The sequence below is a fragment of the Anopheles nili genome, chromosome X (assembly GCF_943737925.1).
Source record: "Anopheles nili chromosome X, idAnoNiliSN_F5_01, whole genome shotgun sequence".
NCBI classification, from domain to species: domain Eukaryota; kingdom Metazoa; phylum Arthropoda; class Insecta; order Diptera; family Culicidae; genus Anopheles; species Anopheles nili.
The window spans coordinates 5,605,768-5,631,127 of NC_071293.1; the positions used below are offsets into that span (position 1 = coordinate 5,605,768).

At 52.2% G+C, this 25,360-nt stretch overlaps 1 protein-coding gene across 1 annotated transcript in view; it reads left to right on the top strand.

The window, feature by feature from the left end:
* Positions 1-25,360, top strand: part of LOC128729106 (neurogenic locus Notch protein) — a 62,106-nt gene that overhangs the window by 13,736 nt on the left and 23,010 nt on the right. The window contains exons 2-4 of the mRNA XM_053822756.1: positions 14,006-14,084; positions 24,523-24,794; positions 24,873-25,074. Coding sequence (XP_053678731.1) covers positions 14,006-14,084; positions 24,523-24,794; positions 24,873-25,074 — 553 coding nt within the window. The remainder of the gene's footprint in view (positions 1-14,005; positions 14,085-24,522; positions 24,795-24,872; positions 25,075-25,360) is intronic.

Consider the following 25,360-nt stretch of genomic DNA (forward strand, 5'->3'; position numbering starts at 1 on the left):
AAAATGAGCCCCCTTTTTGGGGGGCGAACGAATAGACGAAGAAAAAAAAATGCGCGCGCGCGTAAAAGATGACATTTTGATGGATTTTGTTGCTGCTGTTGTTGGTGTTGTTGGTGTTGTTGTTGCCTTCTCCACAGGGTGGTTCGTGCGTTGGTGTTGAGGCTATTTATTTGGCCCTCTTCGAAGGGTGCAGCCGTCAACCGCGAGCGCCTGTATGGGAATTTAATCAACGTGAAGCGTTTTAATTGCAGTTCACTCTACCTTTTTCTTCTCTTTTCTTTCGTTGTTTTGCGAACCACCCACACCACCACCCGCAGCAGGTTGTTTTAAAATCGATTTTGCGTGGGTCGCATGCCATGTTTCATGTTTTTTTTTTTCGTTGGTTGGCCTTAACGTCATCCATTTTTATCTGATGTCGTTCGCGGTGTGGGAAAACTCCGCGCGCCCGCTGGGAAAAATCGACCACCCGACAGGGGGTTCCGCGGGCGCATTTCCAATCAATTGCAGGAAAACTGCACAAGAGCAAAAAAAAAAGCGAGCAATGTTACGCTCGGTTGGCATTATTTGGGCACCGAAAGTTCGCAGCAAAGGGTCGCGCGCAGAGTCGCCAATGGGGTAGGGGGGGATTAAAAATGAAAGCTTCATTTTTGGATGTGCCAGTTTTGTTTTTGCGTGCGGGAAAATCGATAAATTTGCTGCGTTTCTCACGATTTCGGTGAATGTTGTGCAGTGAGTTGTCAATTTTAATAAACATAAATCACACGCTAAGCTGGACGGGTATTGACGTGGAAAATGATCCCGAAAGAAGGCCGGGCTGTGGACGAACGTAGCAAAAGCTCGTTTCATTTCAGTTCACTTCTCATTTCACAGTCGGCAGGTTTCTTTCAATTTTAGTCGTTTTTATCGCGCCACTAGGTCGAGAATAGAGCTCCGAAAGAGAACCAATAGTCTCCCCAATTTGTAGTCCCAAGCTTAGATGCTTCAAAAAAAAATTCAGTGTCTAATAACCTCAAAAAAACATTGTAAATCGAAATGAACGCACGTTAGCCACCGGTTTGGCTTTTGCTTCCACGTCACAACGACGTCCGGAAGGGCGTCCAGAAATAGGTTCTGTTTGCTTAGCTGTCGTTCGTCCGGTGATGGATCCTTTCTTACGTTAGGGTGTGCAACGAACTAGCAAGAGCGATGACGATGACGACGACGCCATCAATATTTGGGCGCGCGCGTAAACACCAAGGGGTGACTTATCGTGGCTAGCTCGCGACATTCCAGCTCACTGGAGCGAGCCCCTATCAGAGCCCTACCATAACGCCTGGTCCTTCTCACCTGCCTTCCTTTTCTAGGGTTCCCCTCAAACACGACGGTGACCAGACACGCGACGTATCCCTCGCTCTGGGGTTCGATTTTCTTGCTATTTCGTTGCCAGCCTCGCTTGTGCCCTGGCGACAGCGTCCATGTTACAAAAGAAAGCTCACCTTTCCAACGGTCGTCCAGGTGCGCCTCGTAAACCTAAGGGCGCGCCATACACCGATAAAAGAGGGGCAAACTCAGCGCTCTTACGCGTGCGCGAGCGATTTTTTGAATGGTGAATGGTTTTTTTTGCGCGCGCGCGCGCGCGACCCGCGATATATTTGCGTTTGAAAGGTGAGATAACGCGCGGTGCGTTCGTATCGTGTGCGTACATCTTACACAGACATGTGTGTCAGGCTTTCCCATCCACTGGAGGTGTTTGTTCGCGAAGGGTTCTAAGAACTTCTAGGGCGGGGACCGTACGATGGAAGAATTTACACACAATTCGCCGTGCGGCTCTTTATCAGCTTGCCGCGTAGATGCGGGTCTTGCGAGTATCTGAATCCAAGAACTAACCCTGGGGGAGGTTCTTCCGTTTCCCGCGCGGAAGAAAGACCACATCGTACAAAATCCACCCTCGACGACTTGACGACACATGAGCAAATGTCATTTGACACTCTCTGACGGTGGTCTCTAGGGATCGTTGGGGGTTTCTCAAAATCCAAAGAACAACAAAACCACCTCCCCAAAATCCGAATGGCTACCCTGCGATGCTTATTTACATTCCACGCTGCCAGCAACCACCGGGACCTGAGCGCGCCCTTCGTTCCAGACAACAAGTGGGTCTCCCCGACAAAAAAAGGGGGCCGCCGGATGTAAACCATCTGTTTTTCGCCCAGCTCTCACGCCCTTCACGTGCTTGTGTGCGATGTCCAATGGAGGAGATGCCGTTTCCTGCGCTCTAGAGGGCGACAAAACGGGACGATAAAAACGGTGTGTAAATATGACGCCTAACCGTTGGTTTGGCATGGAGGGAGGAGGTTCTAAGCGTCTATTGGTGGACGAACGCTCGATGCCCCGCTGCCTGCTGTTGAGTCATGAGCAACAGCAGACCAAAAAAGACAGAAAAGAAAAACTCCCTAATTTCAGCTCGAACGTCTTCTGGTACGAAGCGTGTCGTTTAGTTTTTGTCGTTCACCCGTTCTTACGAGGGCGTGAACGATGTTACCACTGCTGTGCGGGGGTCTTTCGTACGTGCTTGTTGTACGTTTCCGACGTCTCAAGTTCAGAAGACACCCAAGAGGACACACAAAAAAAGGGGTTAGGGCGAGACACCAACCAACGCCGGTACCTCTCAAGTGGGTGTGGTGACGTGCTTGTGCGTGTCTTGCGCTGGGACCCAAGAATTTCCGCTTGGTCCGCTGAGAAAGTCAAACAGACCGAGGATCGCCCCGACGACGACCTCCTCCTCTGCTTCCAGGCCATATGCCTGTCTGCTCGCTAATTGACACGAATGAATGGAATTGTTTCATTCGACCGAGAGCCGCTGTTGGAAGTTGGAGGCGTTTTTTTTTTGTTCGGAGGAGCTGGGTGAAATCTTTCGATGCCGCCGATCCGCGCCTGACGAGAGGTCCCGCGAGTTGTCGGCGGACGTTAATGTCAGCCCTTTTTGTTCGGCAACGTTCCTGAGCATGCCTCACCCACCTCGGTGTGGCGTTTTGTGGCACGTACTTCAGGGCTGAAGGTGACCTCTGTTTGGTGCTACCACAGGAGCAGTTACGCACCAGATGTTGGGCGTCCTGTTTCGGTGCTGGAACCGACGCTGATCTCAGAAATCGTCATTCCGTCAGTGTTTCAGAAAAAGACAACACCGAAGCCCCAGGGAAAGTTCAGCTCGCTGCTGGTCCCGGACGAAGCGTAGATGCTAACAGATAGCGCAAACATCGGCAGATGACCCGCGAGTCCCGGTGACGCTTCGTTTCGCTTCATATCGCCTTATCGGGTGACTGACGACGCCAGGAACCTGGAACGTCGCGTCCAGAAACCACGGGGAGGTGAGCGTTTTCATTAACACCACCTGCGCTCAAGCATTCTCCTTCATCTGTTCTCGGAAGCTTGGGCTTTGTGTGATGCCGACACCGCTTTGGGACGCTAATGAGTCCTGCTATACGCTGGGGTTGCTGGAATTTTGCACCTCCCAAAAATAACAAAATAAAAGAAGCTAAACGGCTCTGTGTGTTGCTGCAGTGACATAATTTCTGCCACTGAACCGCACGTTGCATAATCGCGATTTGGTAAACGAAACACACACACACCCTTTCCACTTCCACCCTGGGGGGGGGGGCCTTTCTCTTCTGTGTGGTGTCGCGCGCGCGCGCGCAAGAGCTCTGGGAAGCAGTACCTTGGCTCTTCAACAGGTCTCGCAAGTCTTGTGGTGTGGTTTATGACGCCTCGTGTGAGAAAAGCGGGGCACAGTTGGCGCCTGCAGCCGCCACCTCGCTGTTTCGGGTGGGTTGTGGGCCTTTTTTTGGCCCTCTTCGTTTCTCCACACACCCCTCCACGGAATCTTCTGCACACCAGCGCCCCCAAGCGTAGACGTTGGGAACTCTTCGCGGTGCAATCTTACCGAGAGCGCAATTGAGCCTCCTTCAGCGTTGCCGGAGGGCCTATTTGTTGCTGTTATTGCTGGTGTGCAGCAACACGAAGCATCATTACCCAGCGCCCTTGCGCAAACCCCGTCGCGTGCGCTCTCTCGGGTGGTGATTATTTTCCGTTTTTCGGACCGGTGAAAATTCAATCTCTTACAGGGCGCCCTCCGCAGGCTCCGAGGCTTAATGAGTCTCCCGCGCTGCTGTGGCAATGGTAAATTAGATTGTAATTAATTCTCGCGGCCCGCTCTCATCCATGTACACGTGTGTGTGGGGGGGGGGTGGCCAATTGGATGAGTCACCAGAGGCTCCAACGACCAGCAACGGACGGCTGAGGTTAGAAGGCGAAGTTCCCAAAAGCCTCGACTCGTCACCCAAGTGTGTGAGCCATTTTGTTCAATCCCGCTGCACCATTGCACCTTCACTCGGGGGGTACATTGCATCACATAGGTGTGTGTGTGTGAGAGAGAGAGAGAGAGAAGGATGAGGTCGGTGTCTGTCATGTTGCCGAAATTGAGCCAAATTAAAACTCCCGCGCCACCGAACGCGGCTCACCAGAGCGAAAGAGGTAGAGCAAGCTGGGAAGGTCTAGACAGGAGGGTGGAAGGCAACGGGTGCTGGGGGTGGAGAAGAAAGTGCCTCCCCACCGATTGATATGTAAATGATGCCGCGCTAGAAACAAAACCCGCAATAAAACGAGCAAAAAAAGGCGAACAACCGAAAAAAAAATTTATATATCTATCACCCCATCGCCGGGTTTCTCTCGTCCGTTGGGTGGGGGAGGGAATGGGGGAAGAGGTGACAGGGGTAAGGGGGGGGGGCTCTCGTCTCCCTCCCGTTCGCTCCAGATTTGCTCCATCTGGTCGGTGCTTTCGGAGCGTCCGACTTGAATAAATGGCCCAATCTAGAGCGCAATTTGAATTTAAATGGAGAAGCCGCCGAAGGGTGGCGAGAGAAGTAGCTCGGGAGGGGGGGGGGGGGGAAATGAAACACAAAAAAAAAACAAAACAAAACGCCCATGGGGACATATGTGGAGCACGCCTTTCGCCCTCTTCCACCCCCCCCCCCCCCCCTCAAAAACCCGTCCCTTCTTGTACGGTCCTCCCTCGCGTAGAGGCGGTTTCGCTCGCGATAAATTAAATCATCTACCAAAACCGCCACGCAACCTCACCCTGCTAGAGCCGTCACCTCACCGCACGAATGAAGACGTTCGGTGCCGGGCGTCAATTGGCAAACCCGCGCGGGTTCCGGGACCGAACTGACCCGGGGCAATCGAATATCAGGGTGAGCCGCGTAGACCCACAATTGGTCAAACGGCGGCCAGACGCTCAATTGGCTCAATCGATCGTCGGCGACTTTACTGTGGGGAGGTTAGGTCTCCCAAAAAAAAATAGAGAAAAAAGGCTAACGTCCACACACACACACGCACAAAACGGGGGTTTGGTTCCGGTCTGCTAAACCGTCCACCACCACCTCGAATCCTGGCCAACTCACGCGCGCGGACGTGGGCGTGCGAAAGTGATAAGCCACACCGACGTTTCGGAACCCGCATCTCCCTCGGGTGCGCGTTATCGTGCTTGTGTGTGGGAAAAAAAAGAAAAAAAAAGAAAAAAAAAGAAAAAAAAAGAAAAAAGAATGAAGACCCAAATGAGGCCCGCAGCGTTGGTGCACAATCGGGCCGCTAGAGGGCGCGGGTCGCTTATCGCGCCCTGCGAGGACCATGCGCTCTGGGTCGCCTCCCTTCAAGACGGTAGCGGTTGGTGTGCGAATGGATGGTACGATGTGGCGCTAATCGTGCACCCCGATCCGATTATTTCCGTTTCCGAGAGCCGCCCACGAGCCCGGGAGCTCTTCTCGAGTTTATCGCGTGTGAACGTGACCTTCCGTGTGGCGTTAGAGGAGGACTCTCGTCCCATCGAGTCCTTCTCTCGACCAAACCGGGGGAAACCCTTTCTCTCTCTCTCTCTCTCGCTATGCTCGATGCTAATCGCGGAAGGTGCAGGTCCGGGCGGGGTCCGGCTAACCGCATCCGCAGCTCTCGAGAATGGTTGACGATTTTACGCCGGGCTGGGCTTTCGAGGGCGCGATAAGCGACCCACCAGCAGCGTTAGGGCGCGCGCGCGCGTACGTACAGGATCGGGCACGGTTTCGGTGGTGAAGCGCGCGCTCTAGTTTCTGCAAACTGTGGGAACCAGATCGCGGAGCTCGCTCGTTATCGGGCTGCGATTCTTGTGGCACACACTGTAACGATAACGAGACACCCACACGGGACCTGCCACAGGACCGATCGAGTTCGGTTTTTTCTTTCGCGAACACACACACGCACACATACATACACGAGCAGCCCCACATCCCTTCCCCTCCTCCTCCCGCCTCCCTCCCCCCCTCCCCCTTTGCTTCCAACGTTCCCAGGGTGGTATGCTGCGATTCCCAACTGCAAGGCGCACTTAATTAATTACCATAATTGCATGAATCGTTCCGAGCCTCCAAGATGCCCTCCTCTCTCTCTCTCTCTCTCTCTTCGCTCATCTCAGCCCGCGCACGGGTTGTTGTTTCGTAGACCGACATCGCCTCAGACGGTCACGCTCGAGCTGTTTCGGTCGAGGGCAATTGGAGCTCCGGCTGACTGGCGTACTCAGTTCCCATGACAGAGTACGCGCGCGCGCGCGCGCGACAGCGCCCGAAGAGCGCAAGAGGAGAGCTCGGAAACCAACCTGTCCGCTTGGGAGCGGGGCAACACACGCGAACCCGTTCTCGGGGCGGTGTTGGCGAGCCGCGGGAAAGTAAATTAAATTACAATTTATTTATACGTAATTAATACCGACCGAGCGCGCGCGCGAAGCTCGAACAACCCACCTCGGGTGGGCTGGGAACGTAGACGGCGGCACGTTCAAAACCCCTCCCACCAAAGGTTCGGCAGAGATCTTAAGCGTGTCTCGCTGTCCATCCTTCCATCGAATTGTTGCTTGGGTTGGGGTTCGCTCGCATCGATTAGCGTGTCGGTTAAGCCGTTCGATCGGAAGTCGAAGGTGTCCTCGTTTTTGCTCCTGAGCCTCGACGGCTGGATGAGTAGAGCACATAAGGTGATAAGGTTCCGCAAACTCCACCAATACCAGCGCTCTCGATCGATCGGCAAGGTTCAGGTCGGAGGAACACGGCTTTTTTTTTAAATAAAATGTAAATGAGATTTTAATTCCATGTCAAACGCGCGCGCGCGCGCCGGTGTTCGCGTTCTCTTGCTCGTGTGATAGTCTCTCTCTCTCTTTCTGTCTATCGGTTGAATGCCGCTAGGGGGCGTTGTTCTTTTACTTCTTATTGCACCCAGGGAAAACCCCTTCAACATCTAGCTTTAAACTCGGAACCGTAGAGGTCTGAACAGACACTGGCTGCCGCTGTCGTGGCTCTCGTCGTGAGCTCGATCGACATATTTTAGAAAGCAAATCGTGCATCATTCACCTCTCCAAACACACAACCTCCCTTTTAACCCGCAAACTCCACCGATCCGGGATGGTGTCGAAGTCTCGGGTCTCGGGTGGTTTTTGTTCCAAATTTGGAGCAGCCTAGCCTAGAAGTTGGCGTACTTTTTTTTTGTGTGTGTGTAGAGTTGCCGAGGTACTGGAGGTGACCGAATCTACATGTTCCACGAACACCGGAGTTCCTCTTTGCAATGGCAACACCGCATGTTCTCGCTCCCTTGCCTGTTCTAGCCCTTCTTCTCCAGCAAAGGGCCAAGACTTTCCGGACCTGATGCTCAGTAATTGGGCAATCGTTGTCCGGGTTGATGGCTGCTGGACCTGGGGTTGGGCTGAATAACGGTAAATCACCACCACCACCATCATCGTTCAACATCAACTACCGGTGGCTTGTACTCGCGCGCATCACCACGAGTCTCTTTTCCGCCTGTTCCGCGGTGGTGTTTGGTCCGGTGACATCTCGCCCAGGGTCGGTGTTCCTGGACGTCGCTGGAATTTTCACTTCTCATTGCCACGCTGTGTTTCCCGGCGTGTTCTGGGTGGTTGGGGAGGGGGTCTGGTTCCGGGAAAGTTTATTTATGAGGTTATTCACACTCTGGAGCACCGAGAATTGGGCACGGTGGAATCGCAGAGGAGGTTCTTTGTGTGGTCCGGAAGAGCGCGCTCGGTGTATAGTGACGTTAAGGTTTCGTTGACATTGGTTGACAAATGAGAACCTCGCGAACTCGTTTTCGAGCAAAACTATCTTGCCTCTAGGGGGTAATTTCGGGGACTACCAGATGTGGTTGCTTCCGCAAATATAGCGCTAACTTCGGGACGCCCTTGGGAGCCTTACGAATTCCCAATTCCCTGGCTGTGGAGTGTGTGTTTTTTTCTTGCTTTCTCACTTCTCTTCCCAACCATTCCTTTCATCAGCTGCGCGTGTGCGTGCGCGTCATGACTAACCGCGCATTCCTTCTAACAATTTCCCGGCTCTCACCGCCGGCCTTGGAAAACTTGCCCTGCTCCTCCGTCTGGAAGGCCTCCGACATCCGCCCCGGGGAGTGTCCTTAACGGATGTTTTCGAATGCTTTTTCGTTTTCTTCGCTCTTTACACCCATGTATAGGTGTGGTGTGTGTACGTTCACAAGCCAGAGGGACCCATTGCTCAATGTGCTCTCTCGCTCTTTGTCGCCCCTTTCGCTTTGAGGTCTTTTTCCGCTGTTCCCATCGCAAGCCAGCGTACCAGCGTACCAGAAGACCCTAGAGCGACCCGTTCGGTATTATTATTTCCTGCTTTAGTTAACTCACACACCCCGCGTGAGCCTTGTGTGTACACACCCGGGCCCCGCTGCTTCTGCCCGCGTCCAAACCTACCCCTCTAGGGACCCTAGCTTCGGTCGTTTCGTTTTGTTCCATTCTTTCGGCTCGAATTATGCCCTGCGGGAACACGGCACTTAATGGGTGATGCCAGCCAGTTTTCTCCTGCTCCGCTTTGCGCTTCTATTCGGCCTCCTATTTCACCATCTCGACCAAGCCCTGCGTGTTCGCTCTCTCTCTCTCTCTCACTCTATCACTCTCTTTCTCTCTCTTTTTCTTTCTCGTTCGCGTCATCCTTCCTTCTGGACAGCCTGCACCGCGTGGCACGGCTCTTCCGGCTGTGAGCTCACATTTTCTCGCACTCTCTCTCTCTTTCTATCTCTCTTTATTTTCTTTCTCCCTCACCCGCATCGTCAACACCCGGTTTGCTGGACGCCGTGTTGTTGCTCTCTTTGTTGCCCGCGTTTGCGTTTTCTTTCACTTCCATTTTTCGTTCCCTTTTTTGCTCGTGTTTTCCTCTCGTGTGCTCTCTCTTTCTCACGTTCTCTCTCTCTCTCTCTCTCTCGCTCTCACACCCGTACCAGCCGCATCGCTTTCTCTCGTACAAGCGGCGGGCCCCGGGCCCATCGTGCCCTTCACCTCCTGCCGTTAATTTCATCCAGATTGATGCCAACAAGTGGCGGAGAGACATTTTCCCACGAGTTTGTTTTCAGCTGTTCGTTCGCGTCGTGTTTCGGTTTTCCTCCCCTCCCCTCCCATTTCCCCCCCTTTCCACCACCCTTCTCAGGTCCGTTTGTTTCGTCTTTCCACCGTGTTTTTTCCCCCTGTGGTGCCGTGTTTGCCTGTCACCACGCCGCACCCACCACCGCATGCTGTCCTGACCCGTTGTCCGGGTGAGTGCAGCTTTTTAAATACAGCAACCAGAAAAGGCGGCGGCGGCGGCGGCTGCGCACCACGGAGAGGAAGTGAAAATAGGCGAGGAATCAAGCGAGACACGTCGAAGCGAACGAAAGAAAATAAAAACTGCCATCGCCATCGTTGGGAAGCTCGCCGTTACGTGCCCCGTGATCGACATAATTTTTAGGCCTCTGTTAACACTCACACACACACGCACATAGGCTGTGAGGATCGAAGGTCCTTTGAGGGAAGAAACGCGCACACTCAAACCACCTGGGTGCGCCGTCGATCTGTTTCGTCTATAATATTTCGCTTCTCCGTCGAATATTGTCACCCATACACCTATAGGAAGGACGAAAAAAGGGCTCGCTTTCGCAACAATGTTGCGGAAAATCTCTCCTCACAGAGATAGCACAGACAAAGAACAGCCAGTCTTAAGCCCACTTACGGTCCGTTACGCCTCAACGTTTGCTACCTGGGATAGGTGCGCTTTCACGCACACAAAAGCACCAACCGATCCAGGCATTCATCGAACAAGCGCTCGAACAGCGCCTCGGTTATTTTATACGCTTTTTCGCTCGCGTACAAACGCAACCAGCCCCATTGACGAGCCCTCGTTTACGCGCACGGGTCGCAAAGGGTCGCAAAAGTTGGGGAGAACCTTCGCGGAAACGGAATGTCTCCCGGTTCGTCCTTTCTTTGCCATTTTTTTTTGCCCGTTTAGCTCCCACGTACTGGCTCCAACGGGTTGGGTGGCGGGACTTGGCATGATTTACGAGCAACCCGCGTCTTCAGCACGCTCGTCAAGGATCGTCAGCAAACGTTTGTTAATGGCAGGAAGCAGACCTTTGGTTTTTTACGACATTTTTGCATCATCCATGCCCTTCTAGCGTAAGCCAGCAGTTTTGTCCCGGCCTGGCGCGTAAAACCGGGTTTTATGGGTTACGCGCGAGCCGGCGGTCCTTTTGAACGGGTCCTGGCCCGTGGGAAAACGAGCCACCCGAAAACAGGTGCTAACAGCGCCGGTAACGGAAACCGAAAGCGAAACATCTGCAGATAAGCCATGGTTTTTAGTGGGGCAAAAATCTGCTCTCGTTCTCCCGATGGTTCGGTGGTTTTTTTTTGTTTGTTTGAGGGGGCGCCAATTTTTTTGCTCTGCATTCTTGAGCATCCTTTTCGCTAACCGCTTTAAACGTCCTTCCGACGTCTCGGGCACGTCTACGCGCGCGTAACCAGCTGACTACTGTATGGAGGTGCAAAAAAAATAGAATCCTTAACCACCGGTTCGCCTAAAAATAGCCATCCAAAAACCAAAAGCGGTGTGAAAGAAACGCTGTAACCCGAGCAGCTTCTGGCTGATAATTGCTACCACTTGGTCGTATTTCACTGCCAGCAGAGATCACATGACACCTTCGAATGGGGGCCCATGCTCACATCTGTTTGCAGTTACACCGCGTTTCCATGAGGCGGATGTCGGCTCAACAACCACGTGCAGTAGTTCACCACTTGCGAGTTATCAATCGATCCATTGTAAGTGAGTTTTTTTTTTTTGCTCTGACTGGGTATTTCGGTACCCACTTGTTCACGGGGCGTAGCAAAAAAGGACGCAGCAACCACACAAGCAGGCACATTTTCCGTCGCACATGTCGGATGATGCGTCCTCCGTAGGCTTGGGAAAAATGGCTTTGATCTAAAAACCACGCGCAAGATGGGAAGGAAATGGGCCGGCATATTTTCGGTGCCATGATCAGGATTTTCCCATGTTTCCCACTGCCACTGGCGGCACATTTTTCCGACCACACAGACCAGCGTTGGATGGTTGGAGTGAGTGAGAAGGAGAGAGAGAGAGAGAGAGAGAGATCGCGAGAATCAGAACCATTGATAGTGGAGTTTTTGGAAGGGATGGCTTTTGTTTTTTGCTCCTCTCCGATTTCTCGCCTTTCCAAATTGTTTCTTTCCAGGGGGTAGAATTTTTCCTTCGATTTCCATTGACGCAGCTGAAGGGGGGAGCGGGCGGGGGGGGGGGAGGGAAAAATGAGTAAAACCGAGAACGATAATTATCTTGTGCGGCGAGGTCTCGGCGCGTTTGTTACGTGCGTGATTTTAGGAGCTCTCCGTTGACAGTGAGGATGATGAAACGCAATTGTCATATCTCGGTGGTTGTTGTGTGCATGGAAGTGAAGCGGGGGAAGAGGCAGAGAATGAGCAAACAGAAAAAACACACACACACACACACATGGGATGGCTATAAAACAAATGAACATAATCGAGCGTGAAAACCCATCGAAATTACCTACTGGAAATAAAAAATAAAAAAAAAAAACCCGAACCAAAAAGGCATGGGAGAGTGAGTTTGGAAAATAAATTAAATCAAGCAGATAATCGGGTGACGAGGCGGGGGAAAAGGGGCAGATGGGGGTGGGGGGAACGTTTCCGCTGCGATCGATCCGTGCCGGAATGTTAAGGATGAGTTCACCACCAGAAGCCCACCGCTCGAGATCAAACGAGTTTTTCCGAGGGTAGCGGCGTTTTTTTTGTTTTTGCTTCTCCTCGATTTTTGGGTGGCTGGTTAGGTCGCGGCTCCCAACGCGTCGTTTGATTTACGGTTGCACTTTCACCCACCCACCCTCACTCACCCCCATACCAAAGGGGTGGCGATATGGTTCATGAATCGAACCCTCCCCGAAATGAAACGCGAGAACCCGCCCGCAATTGGCTCCGGGTGGCTGGAAAACGGATACCGAACCCGGGGGGTGAGAGTTTCTACGGGGTTTGTCGCACGAATTCTCGGAGCTCGGCACGCGCTAGGGTGTCCCGCGCACGCACACACCAACACACACACACACACACACGACCCCGCACGGCTAGTTGCGTCCAAATTCCGGGCCAATTATTCGGAATCCGCGCAACACGCCGCGAGGTCCGGTTGCGCTGGTCAACGCAAGCAGGGTCCGGGAGGTGCCGGGGGAGGTGTCGGGAGAGGGGGAGGGGAAGGGGGGAAGGGAGAGGATGGTGGTGTCAGCAAAATTTGTCCAGCCCGCGTTCGTGCGTCTTTTCGATCCCCCGGGTAGCGTGCACTTCAACATCGCGATCACGAGTCGTTTGCAAATTCTTCGTATCTTCCCCTATTGCAGGGGTGTTTTTGATCAAGGGAAGTAAGGGGGCAGGAAGGGGTGGCATGGGGAGGTAGAGCCGCGTGACATGAGCCCCCGTCCCCTGTCGGGCGCGCGTCCGGAACGTGCTAAATCGCTCGGCTAGCGATGCAGTAATCGATTTTTCTTGGCATCTTAGCTCAGCAGGACTCGACCTTTTTCCATCAACCCCTGGCAAAAAGGGGGGTTGTTTTTGCGTAAGAGATGGTTGGGCAGCTCGGGTTGGCGTACCCCGAAGAAGCACCTTTTTTGTGTTGAAGAACTAATATTATCACGTTTAATGTGTGTTTGTTGTGACGTTATAATTCGATCTCTGGATGTAGGTGACAGCTGTCAAGTAAACGGTCATGTTCGGGGTCAACACTCAATTATTTACATTCAAATGCTAGAAGTTATAGAAATTCTGCGTGACATTTACAGCTCTGTTCGGTGATCATCATATAGCATTAAGACATTCCAATCTTATCGTACGAATAAAGCTGCAGAAGATACCATCCGTCAATGGATGTCATTGTTGTACAGTTAAGGTCATCAATTCTCCCTCGAAAAGCAACAGCTTGCTTTGATTCGGAACACCCTTTCGCGGCAATGTTATAAACCGCTTGCCATGCCACTTTGCTCAATGTTAACGTGTTATTTGACGAGATTTTTTAATTAACCCCGGTTCCGTTTTTTTTTGGGACATTTATATTGCCCAGCAATGGGAGGGCATTGCGCTTGCAAACACTTCTATTGCACAAAAATGAAGGCACATAATTGGCCCGCGTTGATTAAACGAAATCCCTTTTCGGTGTATTAAAATTAAAAACTATACTTCCACGAATGATAACCCGCGGCGCCCGCCCGTTCTGCCCATCTACGGACGCTTCGTGTCTCAGAATACCGGCGGGGCCGTTCCGGGAATGCGATTCCCGACCCGGAGGGCTCATAAAGTCCAATTGGCGTAAGCTAATGCCGCCCATCCGGTGCGTTTCGGATCGGTCGACGCGCAATTCCGCCAAACCAAACCCCCCCCTTTCGCCTCCCCCCTTTTTGCTCGCTGTCCCTCACCCTTCTGACAGGCGAAGTGTCAAATAAATGGCGTGCGCCTGACGCATCCGGCCTGGCCTTCTCCTTATCGCAGACCCTCCCTAAAACCCTGCTAATCTTGCCGGGTCATCTGCACCATCACCATCTCTATTCGCTTGCAGCAGTTCGACATTGACTAACGCTCTCTCTCTCTCTCTCTTTCTCGTTTTTGTTGCAGGCTTCCTGTCATGTTCGCCGTCCCCGTGCAAACATGGCGGCACGTGTGTGAGCCGCCCGAACGGTGCATCCTACTGCAAGTAAGTATACCACGAACATCTGACGGTTTTAGGGGCGCAAAGGGGGGCGAGTTAGTCACTCGAACCGCAATAAATGCAACCCCCCCCCCAAAAGCCATATTTATCGATAATTAAAACCCCAAATGTGCACCTTTTGCTCGATGAGGGAGGCCTTTAATTAAGGCGAAATAAATGCGCTTCAATCAACGGCAAAGGCATCGAGGTGAGATTGAAGCGTGCCGGTGGGGGAGGGAGCATTCTTTGCCATTTTCCGCGCGTGGGAGAGCGACCCTCTTGGGGTCGGATGGGGGCTGTCTTTTGGCAGGCAGAAATGGTCAATTTGTGGAGCGCTCCAAGTGCGTAAAACAAACGGCTTTCCTTTCCCAAAAAAGGAGCGCGCACACACACACACACGCACGCGCCAAAATACACGTCTTTTGAATTTGCCAAAGTGCTGTTGTATTATTTTTATAATCCTTTTTTTTTTTTGGAGGCTGGAGATTTGTTATCCCTCGCTCGTTTCCCGACTGTCATTCGCGCGCATCGCTGAACGCGAATCGGTGGTTGCTTTAGGCGTCCCTTCACCTGCACCACCTTCCCTGCGCTCCATTAAACCCATTTTCCGCGCAAACACAAACGAGAAGCAAAAACAAGAGCAAAAAAAACGTGCCATAAATCGCCAACGTGCGCTCGGACGTGCGCGCGCGCGCGCCCAGCTCGTTCCGGCCCGCCAAATAATAATGGCGAACAACGGTCATAACCATAACACTCCGAACGATAATGGCAATAAATTCTGCGCTGCCACGAGAGGAAGAACTTCTGGATGGTGGAGAAGAACGTGCTCCGGAGGGAAGGTGCAACGCTTTTCGATGCGTCTCGCTTTTGCTTCTGGCTTTCGTTCCCGTTCTCTCTCTCTCTCTCTCTTTTTGTTCTCTCATATCCCTCGCCCGATTTGCAGCCTCCTATCCCTTGGCTATCATCTTCATAATCCGCCTGGCCACAAGCGCTTCAATCCGGCGCGTCCTACATGTCGATGCATATACATATATATGTGGGGGCCTTTTATTTTTATTATTTTTTTTTTTGCGCTCAACCCCTTCCGTTCGTTAGCGCGCTTGCTGCAGTTTATTTTATTTCATGTCACTTTCCTCCCCCCCTTCGTTCTGCTACCCATCCGTGCCTTTTTCTCCTCTCGTTTGCTTGATTCTGGCTAAACAAAAAAGAAAAACAACGCCGCCAGAAAAGCTGGAGCTGCGGCATGGCGAGACAATCAGATATTGTCGCCATTCCTGGCCCCTGGCGGGGGACTCCGACCGAAGGGTGGGACATGGTTGAGGACATGACTGGGAAGGGCTCGAAGGAACCGTTCGGTGCGATGATCTCGTGCCCGTGGAATATTGACACTCGGCGTGGCCGTTTGTTTTGCGATTCGCTACTGTTCCGCCACCCGACGTTTAATGGGGTGCGTGGGGGGGGGGGGGGGGTGGTGGAGGGTGAGAGGGTGACCGCGCGAAAAACAAACCGGGTTGCTCAACACACACATACACACCAACGCCTGGCGCGAGAAGGGACACGGCGCGTTGTGCAGTAAATTGATAAAAATGAGCCTCCAGCCAGCGGGCGTGTTAGGGATTCGCATTCAATTAGGCGGCCAGACACGTGGTGGGCAGGGGGGGGGGGGGCGGAGGTAGAAGTGGTAAAGAAAACGAAAAACCGAAACCGACGCAAATGGGAGGAAAGATGATAAACAATTAGAACCCGCGAAGGCGGCTAAAGTGCTGCCCGAAAGTGGTGCGGATGCGTGCAATTTGTGCCAGTGGAGACCACGGGCGAAGAGGGGGAGGGAGTGGGAGGGAGGGGGGGAGGGGGAGAAAAGAAGGAAATGAGAGAAAACATAAAATTGCATCATCAACTTGGTGCGGCTCGAAATCCGCTTCCAGAATATGCAAATGAACGTGGGCGCGCGCGCGCGCACCGGAATCGGTGACGGCGGGAAAAGGCGAAAAAAGAGCAAACAAAGCAGTAAGTGAAGAGAGAATTTGAAAACAAAAAAGAAACAAAACGACACGATACAGAGAGATACAAAGTACGGCACACAACGGCGGTTAAAATGTGAAAATAAAAACTCAAATAAAATCAAAACAACGCATATAAAAACACGGGTGGGTAAAGTAAAAGAAAACAAAGCAAAAGAAAGGACAAGAATGAAATACAAAAAAAAAGCAAGCATTACACAAAATATGGAAATGGAAGAAAATAGTGAACAAGTTGAGTCAAATGCTATAAATAAACGGTGCAGAAGAGAGAAACCGAGAGGAAGAAAAGAAGCAACAAGCAAATAAAAAAAAAAGGTACACTCGAAACAGAAGAGCAGGAAAGAGGATAGAGCGCGAGAGCGAGACAAACGCATAGAGATAAGTGCGTCCCCTCCTCTCCCCCACCGCCTAAAAGAGAACGGACCGAACGGAGCCACGGGCGCTCGCTCGCTATGTCGATAAATTATTCAAATTAGCCCCGTGGCCGACGTGAATATAATTATTTATGAACAAGCTTTTAACAAACCTGAAATAAGCGCACACATTCGGCAACGTTCTCGCCGGTGTGTGGAGCTTTCTGCGCTCGCACCGGGGGGGGGGGGGGGGTTGTTGGTAAAATGGCGGATTGGGGGAGGAACGAAAAAAAAAACGAACAAAAAAGAGGGGGCGAACGCGCCACCAGCGAAGGCGATAAGTGAATGGTAGAACCGCGAAAGGTGGGGAAATGGGATGTAAATCAAAATTTTTATTCTCCTCCCCCCTGTGTGTGTGTGTGGGGGGGTGATTTTCTTCCGCCACACGCAAACCCAAGCACACCCCCCTCACGCGCTGATTGATTGCACTTTTATTGCACCGCGAGTGGAAACACCGCCAGCGGGGTGTGTGTTCCTCGATTTTATTACAATGTGTGTGCTCAAGGCTTTGGGGGTGTTAGAGGCGACCAAGAACCTAGCAAAGGGGGTGGTGCTGCCAGCTGCCCGATTACTCCGGTTGTTGGCCGGCTCCACGCGCGAGACCTTCGAGAGCTTCGAGACCAATAAAGCTGAGGCTGAGGATTTGCTTCTTCCTTATTCATTCGCCGCTCGGCTCGAGAGGAGAAGGTTAATTTTTGTTTGACGTAGGCGTGCACACTAACCCCCGGGGACGAGGGAAAGAAATAAAACTGCGTCGTTTATCATAATGGCGCGCCGGGTCCACGCTGTTGGTTGTGTCTCTTTAACGCGTCTATTAAGCGAGTTGGTTGGGTTTTTTTTTTATTTTCGTGCGCGTGACATCGGGACGAAATCTGAGCCGCCACTCGCCACGGGGGGTCCAGAGGAGGCTGGAGGAAGAGGGGGGTGGGGGGGGAGGTTTACAAATGGCATCTTATCGAGCGATGATTATGATGAGTGTAGTTTATGATTTTGGGGGATGTTTTATGGGCGGTGCATTAATTCCCGAACCAGGACCCGCACTATCGTTTATTGCACCTTATTCAGGCGCACCTTCTGCAATCTATCGCTCGCTCTCGCTCTTGCTCTTGCCCCCCCCTTCGCTCGGCGTGTTTATGTTTATTACGTATCGTTTAGTTGATTTTCGGGCGCGTTCCCGTGGTGTGTGAATTTTTTGGGACTTCCCGCGGGCATCATTAGCGCAATCGAAGCAAGGAAGGGTAATGAAGAAGGGGGGTGGGGGAGGGGTTGATGGGGGTGGCAGAACATCATAAAGAGGGAAGGGTGGGGGGGGGTCCATTAAGAGGGGGGCGTTGACCATCACTTGACCGCATCGAAGGTGACGTGAGCTGTCAAACGAGCGATCGAGCGTTTTGAATAATGCGTTCAAAAACAAGCCGGGGTTGTAAACCGACACGATGGCGATCGATTCCAATAAACGTTCTTCATCCTTATCACCGCTAGCAACGAGCTCCTTTCGACGGTGGTTTGTTTGATTTTTGAGAATAAAATTCAATAAACAACGCTCAACTCCACTCGATGACAACTGTCACTTTTTGACAGCTATTCTAAATAGTGCCTCAACAAAGCCGGTAGCTCACGTTGCATTTTGGGCACATTTTAAAACTAACGCCGTGTGGTTTTCGTCCCTTCGAACTGCCCGGGCTGGTTGCGAACGGTTCACACGATTTCCCTCGAGCTGGGTTTGAATTTTACTCGCGCAGGACGGCACACCATACCGTCGAGTGGTTTCGAGTGGCTTTCGGGTCGCCGCACCGGGCAGATGTTCCTCTATAGGGAGATAGTGGGTACATCTACAGGGAGGGATGGTCCGCAATGTGCTCTGGAGGGTACCATATGTGCACCCTAAACGTCGCTTTTCCCCGTTTTCTTTCCTTTTTAATGTTGCATACATAAATGCGTTTCTGTAAGATGGTTTTTTTTTTGACGTTCGTTCAATTTATCGTTAAAAGAGCGATAAAAGAGGGCGTGTTAACGCTCATCACTCCCGCCCACGAGGAGCTGCGTTTATGCTTGCGATTATTTGCTTGCAACAGCCTCTAAAAGAAGCCAAGCTATTTTTTAAATGCCTTGCGCCCAGACGCTCGAGCGCACTATTTGATGGGAGCGCCCCATGAAATCTTGTCTCATCCCCATCACCAAACGCCCGCGGGGATGGTCGAAAGAACGGACACAAATCGAAGCGCGAGAAACCGAAGAAGAAGAAGAAAAAAAACCGCCCAGACAAACGAGACGAGAGCAAAACCGCGTGCGTCTGACATTCTAAACTCCACTCGCTGGCCATTGTTTTAGCGTTCCCCCGGGGGCCGGTGTGTTCTCGAGAACCGCCGCCCTGTCTCCGGGGAGCGACGCGGGTCCCCCGAGTGCCCTGGAGGGGTTCGTATTCCGATTATGGGCAGATCCTGCCGCCTGCAACCATCCCGGGGCTTAGTTTAGGCGCTTGCGAGGAGACTTGGACCGTTTTTTTTTCGTTCTTCTGTTCGCTTCAGCTTCATCTCCCGTGTGCATCGTTTGTTCCCTATTCGGGGTTTGGTCATCGTCTGCATAAATTATTTCCGTACGCGCGCGCGCGCAGGTCCTTTGGGGGGGGGGGGGGTGCTCCTGGTGATCCTGGCGGGAGATGGGGGGATTTTTCCCTATTGTTAGCCCTGGCCCGGTTTATGCTCCCGTGATGCGCGGCTCTGTCTCTCTCGCTATGCTGTGGGCTTCACCCCTTATGCGGGTTCGTGTGGGAAGACGCTCACCCCCCGCTCCCCCTCCCTCCGGGTGCTTTGTTCTCGGTCCGGGCGATCGGGGATATTATTTTTATGGAGCGAAGATGTGTGTTTCTCGAGCTTTTTCCATCTCCATTTGCTGCAGTAGCGCCTTGCAGGATGCGGTTTTTTTTAATGCTCTTTTGCGATGCCATTTATGTTGCGGCAATCAAACCCTGGCGACAGCAACCCACACACACACACACACACACACACGTGCACCCCGTGGTTCGTAGTTCTGCCGCTAGAACGCCATGTGCCTGGTGTGCGCGAAACAAAAAAGAGAAAAACCAAACCGGTTCGTCGCTTGCTCCATCGTCGGGCGTTGCAGTCACTCGGGCTTATTTCGCTTTTGTGGCCGCATCGTTCTCGTTTGGACCACCGGACCAGCAAAGATTTATTCGCACCGGCCCCGACCGACAAGCTCCCCTACATGGGTTGCATCCCCCCCCCTCCCCCCCCTTCGCCCACTCCACCTCCTGCGCCATCCTTGCGGCGAGTCCTTGCAAAGTTTTGCGTGCGTTTGCGTGTGCGTATGCGCCTCAAATTACGCCCGGGCGGCTTTTCCTTTTCTTCGCGTCCCGTGGGCGATTTGATTTCAGTTTTTTCTTCCCCCTCTTGTCGTTGTTTCGCCGCATTTTAGTTGCCCTTTTTTTTCCACCCACCTTCCCTCCCGGAGGGCCCTTCGTTCGGTGGCTTTTGTCTCGTGCGCCGCTGCCTCTCAAGGCCTTTCCCTTTGGGGTTGCATCTAAGGAAAGGCGGCTGAAAACAAAAAGAGGCACCCAAAGGAAGAAAACAATCCATAAAAAAAAAGCCATCCAAAAAGCGCGTTTCTTCCGTTTCTTTCGTTGTTGCTTTTTTTTTGCGAATTAACCGACCCGTCGCGCGCGGTCCGATAAATGAGCATAAAAATCAATTTTCCTCGAAACACCACGAAACAATGGGGGCGATAAACCGTCCGAAGTTGGCTTTTCGCGCTTCTCGCGTAGCCCCACGGGAGCATCAGGTCCACCTTGAAGGGAGAAGCAGCGCTTCCGTGCGACCTTTTTCGAGAGCTTTCCAGACTCGACACCTCGAGAACGCCAGGGGCGGGCCACGCACACAGTCATATAAATGAAATTACTTAATTATGCCATTTTATGAGCGTTGCCCTCTGGCTCATGATGATGATAGATCGGCGCCGTAGATGCTTGTGGGGTTCATTCTCTCTCTAGCTTTAGCATGCCTTCTTTCTGCCGTCGTGAGTCTCCAGGAAGGCACACTTTTGGGTGATCAAAGCGTGTGTGCTTGCGAGTTTCCCCCTATCCAAAAGCTTTCTCAATTCTGCGCCCCTATCGAGCGCTGCGTTTGGTTTGGTTTGGGGCTAGATCCCCGCATCCGGATCGCGCTAGGCAAATTTTGGGAGTCCGACGTCTCCGAACACGAGCTGATAGCATCTTAATGGCGCAGATTAGCCACACGGTGCGCAACGAGACACGGGCTAATAGAAAGCGAACCTGCTAATGCATCGTGGATGTGGAACACATCACCGAGATGGCACCGAAATGGTGCTCCAAAGCGATGTCGTGACGATGGAGGACGCTTTTTGGGGGCTTTTTTTTTTTGGGAGAACACATGGCTGACATTTGCTTAAGCTGGCTTTAGAACCATTTTCCCTCATCAAAGTGGTGTGTTTTTCAATCCCCCACCCGAAGGGGGTGCGATAAGCGGTGAGCTTCGTTGGCTTGTTCCGGGGGCGGCTTTTGGCAGTCTGGGGATTTCCATTTTTCATACCAACCAGCTCCACATTCACCGATAACACACAGGTGTGCGCGTGTGATGCTGGGAGGCGAAGGATTTCACCATACCGGTGGGTAAAGACGAAAGAATAAACCTCCGCCGGCCGTTGACCGGCGCGAGGCGAGGCTGCACTTAACGGCTTAAGATAGTGGGCCCCGCGAGAGCGTCAAAGAGGACGCGAGTTCCTGAGGTCCCCATAAAACCCACCAGCCAGCCCGTTTCATTTGCGTTTCTTTTGCTTTCCTTTAGCTGGCCTTTTTATTTATTTTTTTTGGTCATCTTTTTTCGTTTTTTTTTTCGCCCGTCGCTTGGTTTTGTTTTTATATTTGTCTTCCTTCTGGGGTGGACACATTCTCGGTGCCGTTCGTAAATAGCTCGCCCGCGGATGACGGCCATAAAACGAACCGAGTAAGCCGAATTCAACATGGAAAAGTGGAAATTAATAAAATAAAAAGAAGGTCCATTCGGATCCGTTCGAAGGGAAAAGAGAGAAGAGCGTTGAGGAGGGAAGTGCCTTGTCATTGCCCCTTCAACATCACATTTCCACCAGCAACGCTGATGAAAGCCGAACGAACTCTACACACGCAATGCTTTCCAAGTAACCCGCCAGAGGGCGCTCTCTCGTTGGGGGAATTGTTACCAAATTTGGCTTCCCCCTCGAAGGATGATCATTTTTTTTTATAAATCATCGACGGTCCAGCAAGCTTTTACACGCTCGTACGTAACAACCGTGGGCAACATGGGTTTGATGCGTTTTACGAACGTCGTCGAGATGTAGAGGGCGCTCTTTGGAATCTCCGCAACCAGCGCCAACTCGGAACATTTATCCATTCGATCGATCTGGAGTTCGCCATTAAAATGCCAAAAAAATCGTAAAGACGCATGTCGGGCGGTGGCAAGATTTATCGCGTGTGTTCTTGCGTGGGTTGTTGCTTCTCCCTCCCACAAAACAAAATGGCGCTATGCCGCTGTATGTCTTATGAATTTTGGTCGGTGAAAGGTGCGTCACTGGTGACGCTGCGTGCACATTCTGAAGGCGAGAGTCCGTTTGCCCTTTTTCGACGCTCCGAGGGAAGTTTCGATAATCGATCAAAAGTGGGTTCCCGTCGGTTTTAGTGCCGTTTCGTTTAACTGCTGGTGGCTTTTGCTTTTACGAAGGTTTCGAACCATCACTGCTATCTTCTCACTGGAGTCATCATCCGCTGGCGAGGCTCGCTTAATTGCTATCGCACGCTACCATCGCGAGCTGCTCGTGGAGACTAGCAACATCCGGAGTGAGTCTCGCAGAGTTTCCGCTGACGTGAGAAGCGAAGACGTAAGACGCTCAGTAGCCGTGAGCAACCGCGGTTTAATTACTCCAACTCGCCCGCTGTGTCAGACGTCAGCAGCAACAACCGCGGACGTCCAGCAGTCGCCCACGACGCCCTTCAGCAGCGATAAAAGAGGGGCGTACACGGATATCTCACCCACCTAAGGGCTGCCAATCCACCCGACGGTCCATTAGCCGGCCCAGGCGTGCCAGGCGCAGTGAACTGCTCGCCTGTCATGGCCGGTTTGCCCACGCCAATCGATTCCGGGATGCTACCGGAGAAGCCCACAGGTTTTGCCATCTTCCCGAAACCCGACACCTTTGGTCTCAGAATCCGTTCCCGGTCGCATGAGGAAAATGTATCAGCTTACGAGGAGCGTACCCTTTCGAGCGATTCGATCCATCGGCGCTCTTTTGCGAGGTCTTCGCCTTCACTGGATGTTGAGTTGAGAAGGTTGCTGCTCCGTCACCACCGTGATTGAGATTGGTTCCGATCGATCGAGGCCCTACGGGTGTAGGGTTTGTTTCCTCGTCTGTGGGTGTGTTAGTGCAGACCATGAACAAAGAGCTGGCTGGATCCGCGTGTCGCGTTAATTAATGAAGGCATGTGAGATGGAAGTCCCTCTCGATCTCTAAAAAAAAAAAAACAAGCGAACAACTTTATACGGCATTCGCAGCTAGCTCCTCTGAGCTGGAATGGCATTTCCACTTCTCTCTCTCTCTCTCTTTCTTCATCTTTCTTTCTCTCGGGCCGGAAAAGCAATAAAATCCCCAACTGAAGGGATCTCGCAGAGGAATTGGGTGTACAAGCACAGTGGTATGAGGACACATGTTGCTGGTCGTTGTTTTTTTGGGAGGTTTTTTTTCGCCCATTCGCCCCAAAACGTACTCTGCTGGCGTGCACATGTTCCAAACCGTAGCGGTCACTCGAGTTCCGATAGTGTTCGTTTGAAGCAACAAACAAACAAAAAAGGGCCTGTGTACGTGGTGCGATCCCACAAATATTGAATGTCGCCCGCTGGGGACAAACCGCACCTCGCAAACTGGTTCCTCTCCTGCAGGATGCAGTGAAACCTTTCAACGCCTTCATCCACACCAGCTCGCCATTAAGTTTGACCATTTTCGCAACAAAAAAAAACGGAACGGATGCGGTAGAGAACTAGAACGTCCAGTTGCCCAATGGAACGGAGAGGCGATGTGATGATCACAACATTCGCGCTAAACTCTCAAACGCGGGCTTCCCACACCCAGCTGCAGGATGCTGTGCGGCAGTTATCTACGCGGGAGATTGAACCAAACCCTACTGGCTTCTGTTCCGTGTTGCGCGACGTTCACGTTCTCATCTTTCGCCACCTGTGGTGGGGCTAATAGCAGCACATCATCGTTTACCACCCAATGCGCGCGTTGGATTCGGGATGGGGTTTTCCTCGACCTGCAGGACAAAGCCAACGCCTGTGGCGTTAATGGGGGCTTTTTCCCGTCGGTGCGGCATTTCGATTACTGAGCGCATCGAATGCGTTTTCCCGTGTGGCGACGCGATCGTACAAACGTCCAACCGCTGGACGTTGGGAATGACCGAATGACTCTCCTAGCATTCGGCACGCTCGATCAGCAGAACCCTTCCGAATGGTTTCGAAGGGCCGCGTTCTCACGGTACGTTGTAATTGGACCTTCTGAGCTGGTGGCGCTATTATGGCGGGTGTTTGCTAATTTGAGCCGGCTGATCTCCGGTGGTGGTTCCAACTTTCACCAAAAACATCACCAACCGCCGAAGGGTCGCCTCCAATTACACCGCGAGTAGCGCGTGACATCCAGTAGCTCAGGCGCTAGCTTCTGCACTTGAGCATCATCGGCGGGAAAGTCGCTGGTACTTACGGTGATTCTTTTTTTTCTCGCTTTTACGATGGGAAAGCCGAGATGAAACTCTGTTCAAGGTTTACAGGCGGCTTCTTTGAGAAGGGATGCAGCGTTAAGGGTACTGAGCATTGCTCAGGTGGTGTAGAATTGCGAGGTCACGGAGTTGCCGTGCTCTGGGTCACTTATTCCAGCATTTACAGATAGAAACCCCGTTCTGCTTCGATTTTGTGCACTAATCTGTCATTCTCATTGCTCACGTATCTCTCGTTCTAGCTGTACGTCCCGTTATACTGGTGATTTCTGTGACTTCTTGAATCCATGCCACACAGCGGCCGGACCACGCTGTCAGAATGGTGGCACCTGTGAAACCACCTTCCGTGATGGTGGTCCATCGTTCTCGTGCCGTTGTCCCATCGGCTACACCGCGAGCCTGTGCGAGATACCGGTGAAGAACGCCTGCGACTCATCACCGTGCAACAACGGTGGCAATTGTAAGCTGAAGACGCTGGAGGACTACACCTGCATCTGTGCGACTGGCTATTCGGGTAAGTGATTGCTTTTGGAAGCCATTGTTTAAGTCCTTCGCGCGAGCTGAGCATGTTTTTGTTTCATTTCTTCCGCAGGCAAACACTGCGACAAGCAGAATCTGTGCGCTTCGTCACCGTGCCGGAATGGAGGCACCTGTATGCTGTCTCCGAACGGACTCGTCAAGTGCGTCTGCCCGAAGGGCTTCCGAGGCATGTACTGCGCGGATGACGTCGACGAGTGCATAAAGAACCCGTGCGAGAACAACGGCAAGTGCGTCAACACGCACGGCTCATATCAGTAAGTATTCCTGACGCTTACGTTTAACAGCTTCTGGACGTTGTCCAGCAATTCTCTAGGGTTTGACAGGTCCAGAAGATCAACAGTGGGCTCTTAGAGAAAAATATCCCTTATTCCCGCTTCGTTTCGATAGTTCCAATCTCTTCGAACGACGAGCTCACTCCGCCATAACCTAGAACCGGAGCAGTACGCTCACTATCCAGGAGATCCCCACCCCAGAATCGCCCACCTTGCGCACCTTCCAAAATCAATTAGCAATGAAAGCAACCCAACACCCCGTTCCGAA